Genomic DNA, 13,290 nt, shown 5'->3' on the forward strand with positions numbered 1-13,290 from the left:
ACAGTTAGGCTTTGATGCACAGCAGTAGAGTTTTTAATAGTGATTGGCCATCACGCTTTTCTCTTACCTGCTGCTGCCAGGAGGTGCCTTCCTCTCCTTCAGTGATTACCACATTCCCTAACTGCATCTGTTCTAAAAGCTTTTAATGTTCTTATGAGTTGTGTTTTCCAGTATAATCTTGAGTTTTTCATCTATTTTCCCCCCCAGGATGCAGGAAGTCAACAGATTGGGTTTCTGTTGGGCAGCTGCGGCGTCACGCTGGCACTGACCACTGACGCTTGTCAGAAAGGCCTGCCCAAAGCACAAACAGGAGAGGTGGCCACTTTCAAAGGTACATCCTGTTTTATGTTTCTTTTCACCGTGTGTAATGTTGCATTTGGATTGGACTGTTACATGCCTCTGTCTCTGCAGGCTGGCCGCGGTTGCTGTGGTTTGTGACAGATGGAAAACACGTTGTGAAGCCTCCAAAAGACTGGCATCCTCCAATACGGGAAGCTAGCAATGACATTGCCTATATAGAAGTATGTGCAGTTTAATTAAATATCGTGCAATGGATGTTAATGTGTTTAGATTCATTATTCAAAAGAATTAAATATTTTTGTACCACTATGTTTTTTTTCAGTATAAAACCAGCAAAGAAGGAAGCACCATGGGGATCACAGTGTCCCATTCAGCCATGCTGGCTCACTGCCATGCCCTCACACAGGCTTGTGACTATACTGAAGGTGAGGAGCTCAAACATTATAGCTGGTGGTGGCAGTCCAGTGCAGAGTAAATAGGTCCAGGATTATGAAGAAATGGATATCTCTAAACAATAATAGACTCTTTGGGAGATCATGCCGATTTAATAAACCTATTTTAAATTCTAAGACATCTTTGAAATTCTCCCTTCACATTCCTCATCGACCCTCTCTCTGTAATTACAATGTGATGAATGAAGCTGTTCAGTTGATTGTGTTTCATTCTGTCAGACCTGGGTTAGGTCTGCTTAAAAAGAAAGAGAACACAAGGTACCTCCTTTCCTCCTGTGTCCCAGTTTTGCTCTAAATAACTGCACTGGAAGCCCCCTCTTGAGTCTCTTCTGGTCTGTTTATAAAAGTTAGTTTGGTGGAGCTGCACTCAAGCCACTACTGCTACAATCAGAATTTACTGAAATATGGTGTAACAATGACACTTAAAAATGTGCAATGTAACCCTGGTGAAATATCCTGTTTGATTTGTAGCTGAGACTATAACCAACGTCCTGGACTTCAAGCGAGAAGCAGGGTTATGGCACGGTGTTCTCACTGTAAGTAGTCCTCATATAATTAGAAACAGAGGAGATGTGTGCACACTTTGCTGATAAGAATCTGAGTTTTTGATCTAACTGGCATCCCTATGAGGATGTTTTCTGTATGTAAGTGAACTTAGACTGATAAAGTTTAAAAACACTGACAATCCAGATTTGATGGACTGGGTTCAGACATTCTATAGAATTCACCTACATCTCACACAAAATCAGCACGTTTACTGTGACATCATGCTGTAATGCAAATTTTAATCTGATGCTCATGGCAGAGTGTCATGAATCGGATGCACGTGATCAGCATTCCCTACTCCCTGATGAAAGTCAACCCCCTGTCCTGGATACAGAAGGTGCACACATACAAAGGTAATGGTCAATCCACCTTGACGACTATTCTGCGTAGTACGGTAATATAAAGAGGGATTTGCAGATTGTGCCATGGCAGATTAGCTTTTGATTTTCAGAAAGTCTTGGTGGGGGTGGGGTGGGGGTGAGGGGTTCAGTTGTGTGGTGAAAGTTGAAGACAAGAGCCCTTTGTTATGCAATCTCTGCTGAGTCACCTGTTGTCAGACTGTGCTGCTATCTGCTGTCAGATTTTGTGATTTGTGAGTGGCCGACTAGACTAGATGACACAGGTCTTGATCACGTGATGTCAGCCTCTCTCTTTGTCTTTGGGTACCTCGTGTAGCTCGGGTAGCGGTGGTGAAATCAAGGGACATGCACTGGTCTCTGCTGGCCCAGAGAGACCAGAGAGACATCAGCCTGAGCTCACTGCGCATGCTGATTGTAGCTGATGGAGCAAATCCATGTGAGTCAATCTGCAGTCTCATTTATAAAATAACCCCCCTGGAGTCATAAGACATTATTATTGATTTGTTTGTGTTTACATGTGTATCTGTGTGTGTAACCACAGGGTCAATATCCTCCTGCGATGCTTTCCTCAACGTGTTTCAGGCACGTGGGCTGCGACCTGAGGTGATCTGTCCATGTGCAAGTTCTTCAGAAGCCATGACTGTCGCCATCCGCAGGTGAGCTGCTGTCACTGCACCTGAATAGAACAAAAGCCACGACTTTGCGTCATACTCTGCCTCAGCTGAACCCTTCTGCTTTGACACAGTGACAGACTGTAGGATTTTACAGCTTTCTGCTGATGGCAGAGCTCAGTTATAGAGGAGGATTAAGATGACAGACATACCAAAAAACATTCTTTAAGTAAAGAAGCTGAATCCGAAATGAAAAATTAGGTAATGTTGAAAATTAATTCCTGAAGTCACAGATTCAAATGGTCATCAAATTCTCCTTTTTTAGCAGTGCACTGTAATAAAGTGATAATATTGAGGCAGTAGATGGCTTTGTCTACAGAGTGACATGTTTTAACAGCAAATTCCTCCATGTATTATTATGTGCAGTGATGGTAATGGTGTTCTCCCACAGGCCTCCAGAAATGGGTGTTCCTCCTCCAGGGAAGGCAGTGCTGTCTATGGGTGGGCTGAGTCATAGTGTGATCCGTGTGGACACGGAGGAGAAACTATCTGTCCTCACAGTGCAGGATGTAGGACAGGTCATGCCTGGAGGTACAGTAAAATGCACTGCTTCTTAACAGCTGTTTATACTACAGGACTATAAATGATCATTAAAGCCACACAATGTTGATTAAGCCTAGCAGCACCACAAAGATCTCTCTGTTATCTGGTGTCTGTGCCATCTGGTAGTGTTGAGTCAAACAGGATGGTGAAGCCTCTGGATTGCCATCCAAGTAAAGTTTCAGGTTCTTCATATAAAGTAAAAAAAGAAGCTGATTGGGTGGATCGGGGAAGACTGATGACATAATTACAGCCAGAAGGGGGAGACAAAGGTTCCAAAGTGTATCTTTTTAACTGTGTGTGGAGACTATTTACACACTTGTTGTTCCCTGTCTTCATCTTCCAGCTCTGGTTTGTGTGGTGAGAGTTGAAGGGACGCCGTATCTCTGTCAGACAGATGAGGTCGGAGAAATATGTGTGAGCTCAGGTAGCACTGGTGTAGCTTACTATGGCCTCCCAGGCATGACCAAGAACATCTTTGAGGTTAGTATGTAAAGTGTTCCTGTATGGTAAATACTGCTGTACATTCTTAAATGTATTGTCACATAAACACTAACTGTGTCTTTTTTTTCCTCTCAAATGTGTGGTTATGTCTTCCTGCAGACTATCCCAGTAACATCGTCCGGGGTTCCCATCAGTGACCGACCTTTCACCAGAACCTCACTGCTGGGCTTTGTGGGACCAGTAAGTTCTACACTGTCTGTTAGTTTAAAGAGTTTTTTAATTGACCTTTACATTCAAGTCTGTCTTACAACAGTGTGTTAACTTTACTTTAATATCTATCAAGATGTGATGGATGCTGGTATTTCTGTGTACTTTTGGCAGCAAAAGTCATTAAAGAAGATTTATGCTGAACAGATATTCATTATTTGTCATAAATTATTCATCTTTAATCCCTCATATCATGTGTAATATATTAATAAGCCTGTCCATTCCACTCAGTCATTTTCTATGTTCCCCATAAGAGTCATTTCATTTAAATCACTAAAACATTAAGCTAACGGTTTGTACTTTCTTTCCAGGACAGTCTTGTGTTTATTGTGGGGAAGATGGATGGACTGATGGTCGTCAGCGGGCGGAGACATAATGCTGATGATGTGGTTGCAACAGCATTGGCTGTAGAGCCCATGAAGTTTGTGTACAGAGGAAGGTAACAGAGAAAAACACATTTAACACATCAGATTTGACATATCTGTTTATTCCTAATTTAAGAGCCTGTAACAGTCCACTCCAGCTGTCAGTGTTGCTTTGTTTCGTGTACTCCAGGATAGCAGTGTTTTCTGTGTCCGTGCTGCATGATGAGCGGATTGTTGTAGTGGCAGAGCAGAGGCCAGATGCCTCAGAGGAAGACAGCTTCCAGTGGATGAGCCGTGTCCTGCAGGTACTGACAGCTTTGGCCATTTAACGTCTTACTGTTCAACACACACATTTTATAGTCAATAACAATCCTAGATTGGACAGACAGCTGCTTAAAAGGATTACATCATTGTTTTGTGTGCTGTGGTAGAAAACAGAGCTAGATAAGGTAATGTTAGCTAACCCTAACCACATTTCATGTCTCCTCTGTTTTCATGTCTTTTCAGGCCATAGACAGCATCCACCAGGTTGGGGTGTATTGTTTGGCTCTGGTGCCTGCCAACACACTTCCTAAGGCTCCTTTGGGCGGCATCCATATATCTGAAACCAAACAGCGCTTCCTGGAGGGTGCCTTGCATCCCTGCAATGTCCTCATGTGCCCTCACACATGTGTCACCAATCTGCCCAAGCCAAGACAAAAACAGCCTGGTAGACCACCACATGTCTCAGTGTCCCTGTGTTATTTTCTGTTTGTTTGTTGTATGCTAACTTACTGGTTTCTGCTGGACAGAGGTTGGCCCCGCTTCTATGATAGTGGGAAACCTGGTGGCAGGCAAGAGGATAGCACAGGCCTGCGGCAGAGACATGGCACAACTAGAGGACAATGACCAGGCACGTAAGGTAGATAGTCATCCTCATTTCACCCATGCAACACCTCCACACACACACACTGCAAAAACTGGTAAGAATCCAAACTCAAAGGAGGGAAAATCTGCAATACATACAGCTGATTGAGTGAACACAGTAAAATTTTCCTGCTGCTTTTTCACAGCAAATGCTACCTGATGAAAACACAGGCTTTATGTACCTCAGATTCCTCTCCTCTCATTCATTATCATCATTCAGGCCTCACACACTCTACCTTTTGAAGTTTCATGTCATACATTTCAAGAAAAAAAATAAAAAAACAAGCATGAGTCATCATTGTTTTATTGGTATGTTACTTTGGTTCCTTTGTAGTTAAACATGTCTCTCTCCCCACTATAGTTCCTCTACTTACAAGATGTACTACAGTGGAGAGCTCAGGCCACTCCAGACCATCCTCTGTTTCTCGTTCTCAATTCAAAGGTACAGTGTTCAGTATGGACAGACTTAAGAAAGGCCATGCACATAGAAATATATTATATACTAAGAGGTATAGTATAGATTTTATATTTTATTAATCTTGCCAATTCCCGTAATTCACTTCTTAGGGATGAGGAGTTAATGAAGATAGCAGTGTAGATGCAGACATAATCCATAGTAATAAACAGATATTATCAGAGCTAGCTCAGATGCTATTTTTGTCAGTAGTCCCTGTAAGATGTGTTGCTGTGTGTTCCTCAGGGCACAGTGGCTAGCACAGCTTCCTGTCTACAGCTGCACAAGCGAGCAGAGCGGGTGGCAGCAGCGCTGATGGGACGGCTAAACACTGGAGACCATGTAGCACTTGTCTACCCACCAGGTAACAAAAATGACTGCTGCTGTGCTATTTGTCCTTTTGTTAAAGGAAAAGATGTAATTATAAACATTTATGTGCAGGAATCGACCTGATCGCCACTTTCTACGGCTGCCTGTATGCTGGCTGTGTGCCCGTCACCGTCAGACCCCCACACCCACAGAATCTGGCTACCACCCTGCCCACTGTCAAAATGATTGTTGAGGTAACACAGAGCCCTTAAGATTCCAGCTTTGCTCTGTAACACAGTGGTTTAATAAACTGTTGTATCTGTGTGTTAAAGGTCAGTAAGTCAGTGTGCATCCTGACAACCCAAGCAATAACAAAGCTGCTGAAATCCAAAGAGGCTGCCGCTGCTGTGGACATCAAGAGCTGGCCCACAGTGCTGGACACAGGTAAATCCTGTACTCACACTCGGACATATTTATGTGCTGTTAGTACTCTCATGGTGGCGGCATAGAGTAAAGTAGAGTTCTCATCTTGCTGCCTTTTCCGTGTCTCACAGATGACCTTCCCAGGAAGAAGAGCCCTCAGATGTACAAGCCCCCGACCCCAGAAATGTTAGCCTACCTGGACTTCAGTGTGTCCACAACAGGCATCCTAGCAGGGGTCAAAGTATGTTAAATGAGATGATACACCATCATTTGACAACATGGTTTAGAGTGGAATTTGCTCCAGGATCAAACTCCAGTTTAACATTTTTTTCTCTTTTTTGTCATATCATCTCTTCTAGATGTCTCATGCAGCCACCAGTGCCTTGTGTCGCTCTATTAAACTGCAGTGTGAGCTGTACCCTTCTAGGCAGATCGCCATCTGTTTGGACCCTTACTGCGGCCTAGGATTTGCTCTCTGGTGTCTCTGCAGGTAAACTGGTAGCTTTGAAGGGACAAATCTGAGTGAAGTCAGAAATAACACTGAGGTCTCTCTGTATGATTCTGTTTCAGCGTGTACTCTGGCCACCAGTCGATCCTGGTCCCTCCTCTGGAGTTGGAGAGCAATGCATCTCTCTGGCTTACTGCAGTCAGTCAGTACAAAGTTCGCGTCACCTTCTGCTCCTATTCGGTTATGGAAATGTGCACCAAGGGCCTTGGTTCACAGACAGAAGCACTGCGGGTCAGTTTGTCCCTTCAGTTGTTGAACCTTTTCTCTGGGGAAGCAACAAAGTACTGCATTCTCTTCAGAAAAGCTTGAGGGGTTCATTTCAATGACTCCATTTCCCTGTAGTTTTGTTGTCACTGCATCGTATAATTACCAAGACAAAGTCAAGGTACTCAGAGGGGAAACTCTGCTGCTGTGTCTGTGTGCTGATTACTGATTACTGTTCTTTTTTGCTGATTCACCTTTTTTTCTTCTTTCTTTTAATATATCCAGCTGCGAAACGTGAACCTGTCTTGTGTTCGTACGTGCATGGTGGTAGCAGAGGAACGGCCACGCATTTCCCTCACTCAGTCTTTCTCAAAGATCTTCAAAGACCTGGGGCTTTCTCCACGAGCTGTCAGCACAACCTTTGGCTGCAGAGTCAATGTAGCGATCTGTTTGCAGGTAAGCAGCTCCAGTTATGAGTAAGCATGGGAGGGGTGCTGGGGGGGTAAAAGGTTCAGAGTATGATCAGTACTGTAGTAAATTATCTTACTGTGTGAATGCAGCTTGATCAGCTCATGTAAGTGACACTTCACTGAAATGACATAATTGAATTTTATTAGTCATACTAGGCTCTTTTATTTTACAACTCAACCTTGTTGAAGTGGAAGATTTAGAAGATTTGGCTTGTTTAGCATTTATTTATTTATGTTTTAACTTGTCGTAATTCAGTTTTGGGGATCCAATTTAAAGCTGTCAGTCCACTGAATAGCCATTCCCAGTGGCATAATGGTGGTCTGAGGGGACCTTAATGTAATCCAAATGTGAATGGTCCCAGTCTGTCCTAAGAGGCCATGTGAAGAACTGTTGCTGTTTCAGGAATCATCTGCTCTGATGAACAGAGATTACATTTCAAAGTGTGTATTTTAACACAATCCCCAACAAACTAACTGTGTTTTTGTTGCCTTATCACCAAAGAGAGGCTAAAAAAGAAAGCAAGGAGCAAAAGCTTGCAAAAATGGAACAAAACAGTGAGTGAGAGAGAGTTCCAGCGTTCATGGGCCCTCTTTGATCGTTAGATTGGATTTTTTAGCTATTTTGTGTGCGAGTTTCTTTTGTGTGTGTATGTGTGTGTCCAGGTATCAGAATGTATATAGTACATCTCTTTATTTATCTGTCCTGCCCTGTCCTGTCAGCCCAACAGGTTAGGGAAACTGGCTGAGCAGGTACTGTGCTAATCAGAGTGGCTGTTTGCTCTGCTGCTGCGTCTGTTTATGTGTATGTGTGTGTGTCCATGCGCGTGTTGTTGTTTTTATCTTGCATGATGTGCTTATTTTTTTGTCCTCTGACAAGCTTCAGCTTCAATTTACTGCTGTTTATTTCAGGTGACTCTTACTAGTGTCTGCCGGCTCTCGACCATCACTTCATGACAGGTTTTACTATGTGTGAGGCGACATGAGCCGGCAGCATGAACTCTGATGTGATGCACTTGTAGGATATCTAATCTAAAATTAGTGTATGTCAGACCTTGTTATCCATAATGTGATAGAAAAGAAGACTTTTCTTTTTTTGTAGTTTTTAGGGCAATACCAATATTCTAATTTGACCACATTTAGTTTTTGTGTTGTTTCTTTTAGATGCTTTAAAATAAATGCTCATGCTGGTTATTTATATAAGGAATATTCTTGTGAATCTTTGCAGACTGCAGGCTTGTCTTTTGGCACAGACTAATTTCTGGTTTAAGCTTTGACATTTGTCGCTGAAACATCTGCTCAGCTCGATGTTCCAGTGAGGCAAATACACAAATGTGAGTTCTTATTAATGAGTGCAAACCAAAGTACACCTGATGCAATTTAAAAGACATGCAGCTAATCAGAAAAAACAAACCTGTGCTGCATCCATCTTGGTCAAGTACAGGAAATGTTGCCTTGTATGCAACACTCTATTGCATAAATGGAGGTAGTTGTGAGTGAAGGAGTGGGATCCAGACATATTCTGAACTCACAGATTTGTCTGGTCTCACAGACACCAGTGCTGTATCGTGCTCTGATGGGAAAACATTACTTATAGTGACTTGACTAGCCTTACAGCAGTAATGATGACAAATCCCAAAGCAGAAGTAAAGCTCTATCTGACAGCCGTAATCTATATTTAAAGAATAGTTCAGTTAGTATTCAGCTGCATGGCAGAGCTATAGACGTTTCATGGAGAGTAATGATGCTCATTTTTTTGTCTGCCTTGTTATAAACATTTCACACAATAAACCACAGCTCATTTATCATTTCTCGTAGGACTTCAGTAGCTGGTGCTGTAGTTACTTACACTTCATCAGAGCAGGTGATGGAGCTACTTACCGTGTTTACACGGTTGTGCTAAAGTCCTAACTATCATAGCCTGGCTGGTTGGCTTCTGGCTGCCCCCTGCTTTGGCAGTAATTGTTTCATAATCGGCTTCCACCTCCCCTCCACTCAGGCAGCACACAGCGTTAATGTCAGGGCTCTAACAGACAGAGTACAAACTCAGAGCGTGCTCTGCTTGTTGTTGTTTTTTCAGGGCACGGCGGGACCGGACCCCACAACTGTGTATGTGGACATGAGAGCTCTACGGCACGACAGGTAGGGTGCAGCACTGCAGCAAAAATTTAACGCTAACAAGTGAATACACATCTGTATGTATGACGTACATTGGGAAATTTAATAAAAAAATAAAATGAAATTACTCGTTTTGTCTTTCCAGGGTTCGCCTTGTTGAGAGAGGGTCACCGCACAGCCTGCCACTGATGGAGTCTGGGAAGGTACAAGATGATTTACACATACTGACAACTTTGACTGAATGCTGCCAACACATTGTTATTTACCTACATTGTCAATTTGGAATGTGGTTGTTGCTGGTGTAGATCCTCCCTGGAGTTAAAGTGATCATTGCCAACACAGAGACTAAAGGACCACTGGGAGACTCTCACCTTGGAGAGGTAAGTCAACATGTGACACCATCACCTTCTCCACCTTGTGACACAATTTTACAATTTAGGTTACAGTCACTTCCTGCTGTTATCTGACTACCTAAATATTGTGTTGATTAAAACTAATTGTCACTACAAGTATGATAAGAAGGATAGGAGAGATGTTTTTAAAATTATTTCATTAAATCCGACGGTGGCTGACAGATAGTTAAGTACCTTGTAAAAACCTTGCAAGCAGTTTTCCAGGGGAACCTCTGCGAGTTTTCTAACAAACCATTTGATTTTTCAGGTTAATTCAGCCCCTTTAACTTATGTAAAGGGAAAAAAACACAAAAAATAAGAGAACACTTCTAAATTTAAGATTAACAACTTTAAGAAATACAATAACAACTAACTAAGGATAAAGTGAACATCAGGAGCTTTGTGAAGGTAGAATCTGTTCTAGAGCTTGGACTCGCCATGTGGTAGAACATGTGGAGCGAGCAGTGTGTGTGAGTCAGTTACCATCTGTCATTTATGTGTGTATAATAGATCTGGGTGAGCAGCCCTCACAATGCCACAGGCTACTACACAGTGTATGGGGAGGAAGCGCTGCATGCTGACCACTTCAACACCAAGTTAAGCTTCGGGGACACACAGACTGTCTGGGCAAGGACAGGCTACCTGGGCTTCCTGCGGCGGACTGAGCTGACCGATGCCAGCGGAGGTGAGACCCGGGAGTGAAGTTATTTTCTGGCTTCCCTTTAATACTGTCAGATACATACTACACTGACAAAGACTGTGATAAAAATACTTTTATTTCATATTTTCTTCTGAAGAGTGGGTTTTAATGTCAAATTACAGAATTAATGGACACATAAACATTTAATTTCAAATACTGTTGTTTAATAACATCTTCTGTACTAATATGCAGAAAATTCAGCACACTGATCCTCTGTGCTCTTACACCTTCATACAAAATATTTTTTGGTAAATAGGTAGATAGGTACATAGGTAATTTGGTAGAAGGAAAATTTCTCAGATTGACCTTCAAACTATTTGTCTGAGCCATCCTTAGTTTGTTTTTAGCCGTCAGATTAACCACAGCATTAGTTTCGCCCCTGAGCTCCATAGTCCTGGAATGCAGGAAGATCTTTAAGAGTTCATTTCTGTACGGTGTTTTGTTATGATATCATGCACATATGCCAAACATGAGGAAAACTTGAGCAACTGGTTAAAGTGAAACCATTCATCGAAACCTTTTCACCCCTCTTTAGCAAGAAAGCCTCCATTCTCTTGTCACATGTTGCCATTAAAAAATGCAGCTGCAAGGTATTTAAAATGAATCTCAAAAAGTGATAGATCCCTGACTGTGTTTGTGTTTGTCTCAGAGCGCCATGATGCCCTCTATGTGGTGGGCTCTCTCGATGAGACTCTGGAGCTGAGGGGGATGAGGTATCACCCAATTGACATTGAGACCTCTGTGATCCGTTCCCACAAGAGCATAGCTGAATGGTGAGAAGCCTGCATCAACATTGTGTTACTGTGTTGTTTGAATAATGTTTATTTTCTTTGCAAACTATAGATGATTTCTGAATAACTTACATGAAATTTCTATTTTCTGCCATACTCCATGTGTCCTCCTCCTCCTCCTCCTGCTTCCAGTGCGGTGTTCACATGGACCAACCTCCTCGTGGTGGTAGTGGAGCTTGAGGGTTCGGAGCAGGAGGCTCTGGACCTGGTGGCCCTGGTCACCAATGTGGTACTGGAGGAGCACTACCTCATTGTAGGGGTGGTAGTGGTGGTGGACCCCGGCGTCATCCCCATCAACTCCCGAGGGGAAAAGCAGCGTATGCACCTCAGAGATGGATTCCTGGCTGACCAGCTGGACCCCATATATGTGGCTTACAACATGTGAGGGATTCCACAGCCCTCACCATGTGGCTAATTAGCAGGATAGTAAATATGGGGGCTCACAGGCCCAGCGCAATGGGCCGAGCAGCCCCTCAGCAACACACAGGAGGAATTTAAAAAAAAAAATGCGGATGCAAAACTTTACCGGAAAATGGAGAGAAATTCCAACAGAAACCTCACGTCTGTTTCTCTTGAGATTCTTGCCTCAGCAAATAATGTTTCAAAGGGCATTCTTAAGTTTTGTTTGTACGACAAAACGCCTGAGAGCAGAGCAGCAGGTGTTTAGGGTGGAAAAACTGCAGTGTGCCATTAACATAATTTATTTTGTCAGTCTCAGAAACGATGAATGTTTGTTGTGTTTGCCATACACAGCTGGTGCCATAGAACAGAACTGATGTTACCAGAACTACAACCACGATTCAAACAAGGTCTGAGATGTTTCATGTTTGCCATCACAGCTCCTATGCTTTTTTCCATCTGTAGGAGGAGCAGGTGTGTTGCAGCTCATGCTTTTGCTGTGACAGAGAAGCACACAGCAGGAGTAGCAGGACCAGTTTGTGTTATTGTTTTACAGATTTGGTTTGTTGCGTTATTAGTTTTAAAATGATGTTGTGGTGACTCTGCCTCATCCTTTTTTTAGTCTCAAAGGTGTAATATAATGTTTTATCTGAACAAAATGCAATATGAGTGATGTGAACGATGCTTTGAGTGACTGCTTACAGTAAGTGCCGATCAGTCATGAAATGGTGAGAAAGTGTTGCTTACTAGTAGCAACATAACTAAATGAAGCCTTAAGTGTTCCTGTCCCAGCTAACTTATTTTTATTGATCAGCCGTTGGACGGGGATGGGAATATGCACATGGAGGCTGGGAATGGTAAATCCTGCTCTTGTTGCACCCAAAGTTTTTCCTCTTTTTTTTGGCAAAGATATAAATACTTGATCCTATCATCAGCCATGACACACACCTCCTCTATGAATATTTTACTGTCCTGGTTATGTTTACTGCGTATTTTATAGCTAAAGACTGGAGAACATTTTCAGTGCCATAAGGTTAAATGAGTGATGAAAATGTCAAGTTGCATGTAACATATGAGGCAAGCGGCTAACACGCTCTTAACACCTGAAGCCCCCCTTAGCTTATAACACTTTTTTTTCTATGTGCACATCCGTTCAGAGACAGGCTGCAGCCTGCTGTAAGTATGTACAGATTTTGTGTAAATTATTAATAGACAGAGGAGAGATGACAGGAATAATAACACAAAGACTAAATCTGATATATATGTGACCTTCTTCACAGACAAAAATCATTTGCGATGGATTCTCATGTGTGAGAACATTTTTATAGTGTGAAAGAACAGTGCGAACCTTCAGGATGACATGAAGCACACTCTGAGCACAAAGAGAGGACCGTCATGCTCTGGCTGACTGCTGAGATGTCACATCCTCCAGAGCAAACTTTTCATGTTAACGTATGGAAAGATACATTTGTCTGATATATGGTTAGTTGTCATTATTTTCATAACATGATTTCGTAATGAATAAAAAGTGCTTTTAACTTGAAAAGTGTTCACTGGCTTCATTGGCACATGAACATCACATTAACTTCTGTCCGGTAATGTTGTTTTAGGAGTAGCACATGTTGCACTTTTGTCTCCATAATCAAAGAAAACACAAACTCCACACACTAAATCA

At 42.5% G+C, this 13,290-nt stretch overlaps 1 protein-coding gene across 6 annotated transcripts in view; it reads left to right on the forward strand.

Moving 5' to 3' along the window:
- The window catches only part of LOC114453854 (disco-interacting protein 2 homolog A), a 64,017-nt gene extending 50,856 nt beyond the window's left edge, over positions 1–13,161 (forward strand). For 2 of the 6 annotated variants that reach the window (XM_028433769.1, XM_028433771.1), the window contains 28 exons: positions 208–331; positions 412–521; positions 623–725; positions 1,224–1,288; positions 1,558–1,651; positions 1,974–2,093; positions 2,199–2,313; positions 2,720–2,859; positions 3,215–3,351; positions 3,472–3,552; positions 3,891–4,018; positions 4,135–4,249; positions 4,452–4,653; positions 4,736–4,845; positions 5,212–5,292; positions 5,551–5,668; positions 5,746–5,867; positions 5,946–6,057; positions 6,168–6,277; positions 6,396–6,526; positions 6,607–6,775; positions 7,034–7,204; positions 9,296–9,357; positions 9,479–9,536; positions 9,639–9,713; positions 10,236–10,410; positions 11,075–11,198; positions 11,349–13,161. In XM_028433769.1, the coding sequence (XP_028289570.1) occupies positions 208–331; positions 412–521; positions 623–725; positions 1,224–1,288; positions 1,558–1,651; positions 1,974–2,093; positions 2,199–2,313; positions 2,720–2,859; positions 3,215–3,351; positions 3,472–3,552; positions 3,891–4,018; positions 4,135–4,249; positions 4,452–4,653; positions 4,736–4,845; positions 5,212–5,292; positions 5,551–5,668; positions 5,746–5,867; positions 5,946–6,057; positions 6,168–6,277; positions 6,396–6,526; positions 6,607–6,775; positions 7,034–7,204; positions 9,296–9,357; positions 9,479–9,536; positions 9,639–9,713; positions 10,236–10,410; positions 11,075–11,198; positions 11,349–11,601 (3,405 nt within the window). In that variant the 3' untranslated portion in view covers positions 11,602–13,161. Of the gene's footprint in view, positions 1–207; positions 332–411; positions 522–622; positions 726–1,223; positions 1,289–1,557; positions 1,652–1,973; positions 2,094–2,198; positions 2,314–2,719; positions 2,860–3,214; positions 3,352–3,471; positions 3,553–3,890; positions 4,019–4,134; positions 4,250–4,451; positions 4,654–4,735; positions 4,846–5,211; positions 5,293–5,550; positions 5,669–5,745; positions 5,868–5,945; positions 6,058–6,167; positions 6,278–6,395; positions 6,527–6,606; positions 6,776–7,033; positions 7,205–7,938; positions 7,969–9,295; positions 9,358–9,478; positions 9,537–9,638; positions 9,714–10,235; positions 10,411–11,074; positions 11,199–11,348 lie in introns of all 6 variants that reach the window. The other 4 variants (XM_028433770.1, XM_028433772.1, XM_028433774.1 and 1 more) reach the window with 3 other exon arrangements.
- The last annotated feature ends 129 nt before the right edge of the window (positions 13,162–13,290 follow it).

This window comes from Parambassis ranga, chromosome 21 (genome assembly GCF_900634625.1).
Source record: "Parambassis ranga chromosome 21, fParRan2.1, whole genome shotgun sequence".
Classification (NCBI taxonomy): Eukaryota; Metazoa; Chordata; class Actinopteri; family Ambassidae; genus Parambassis; species Parambassis ranga.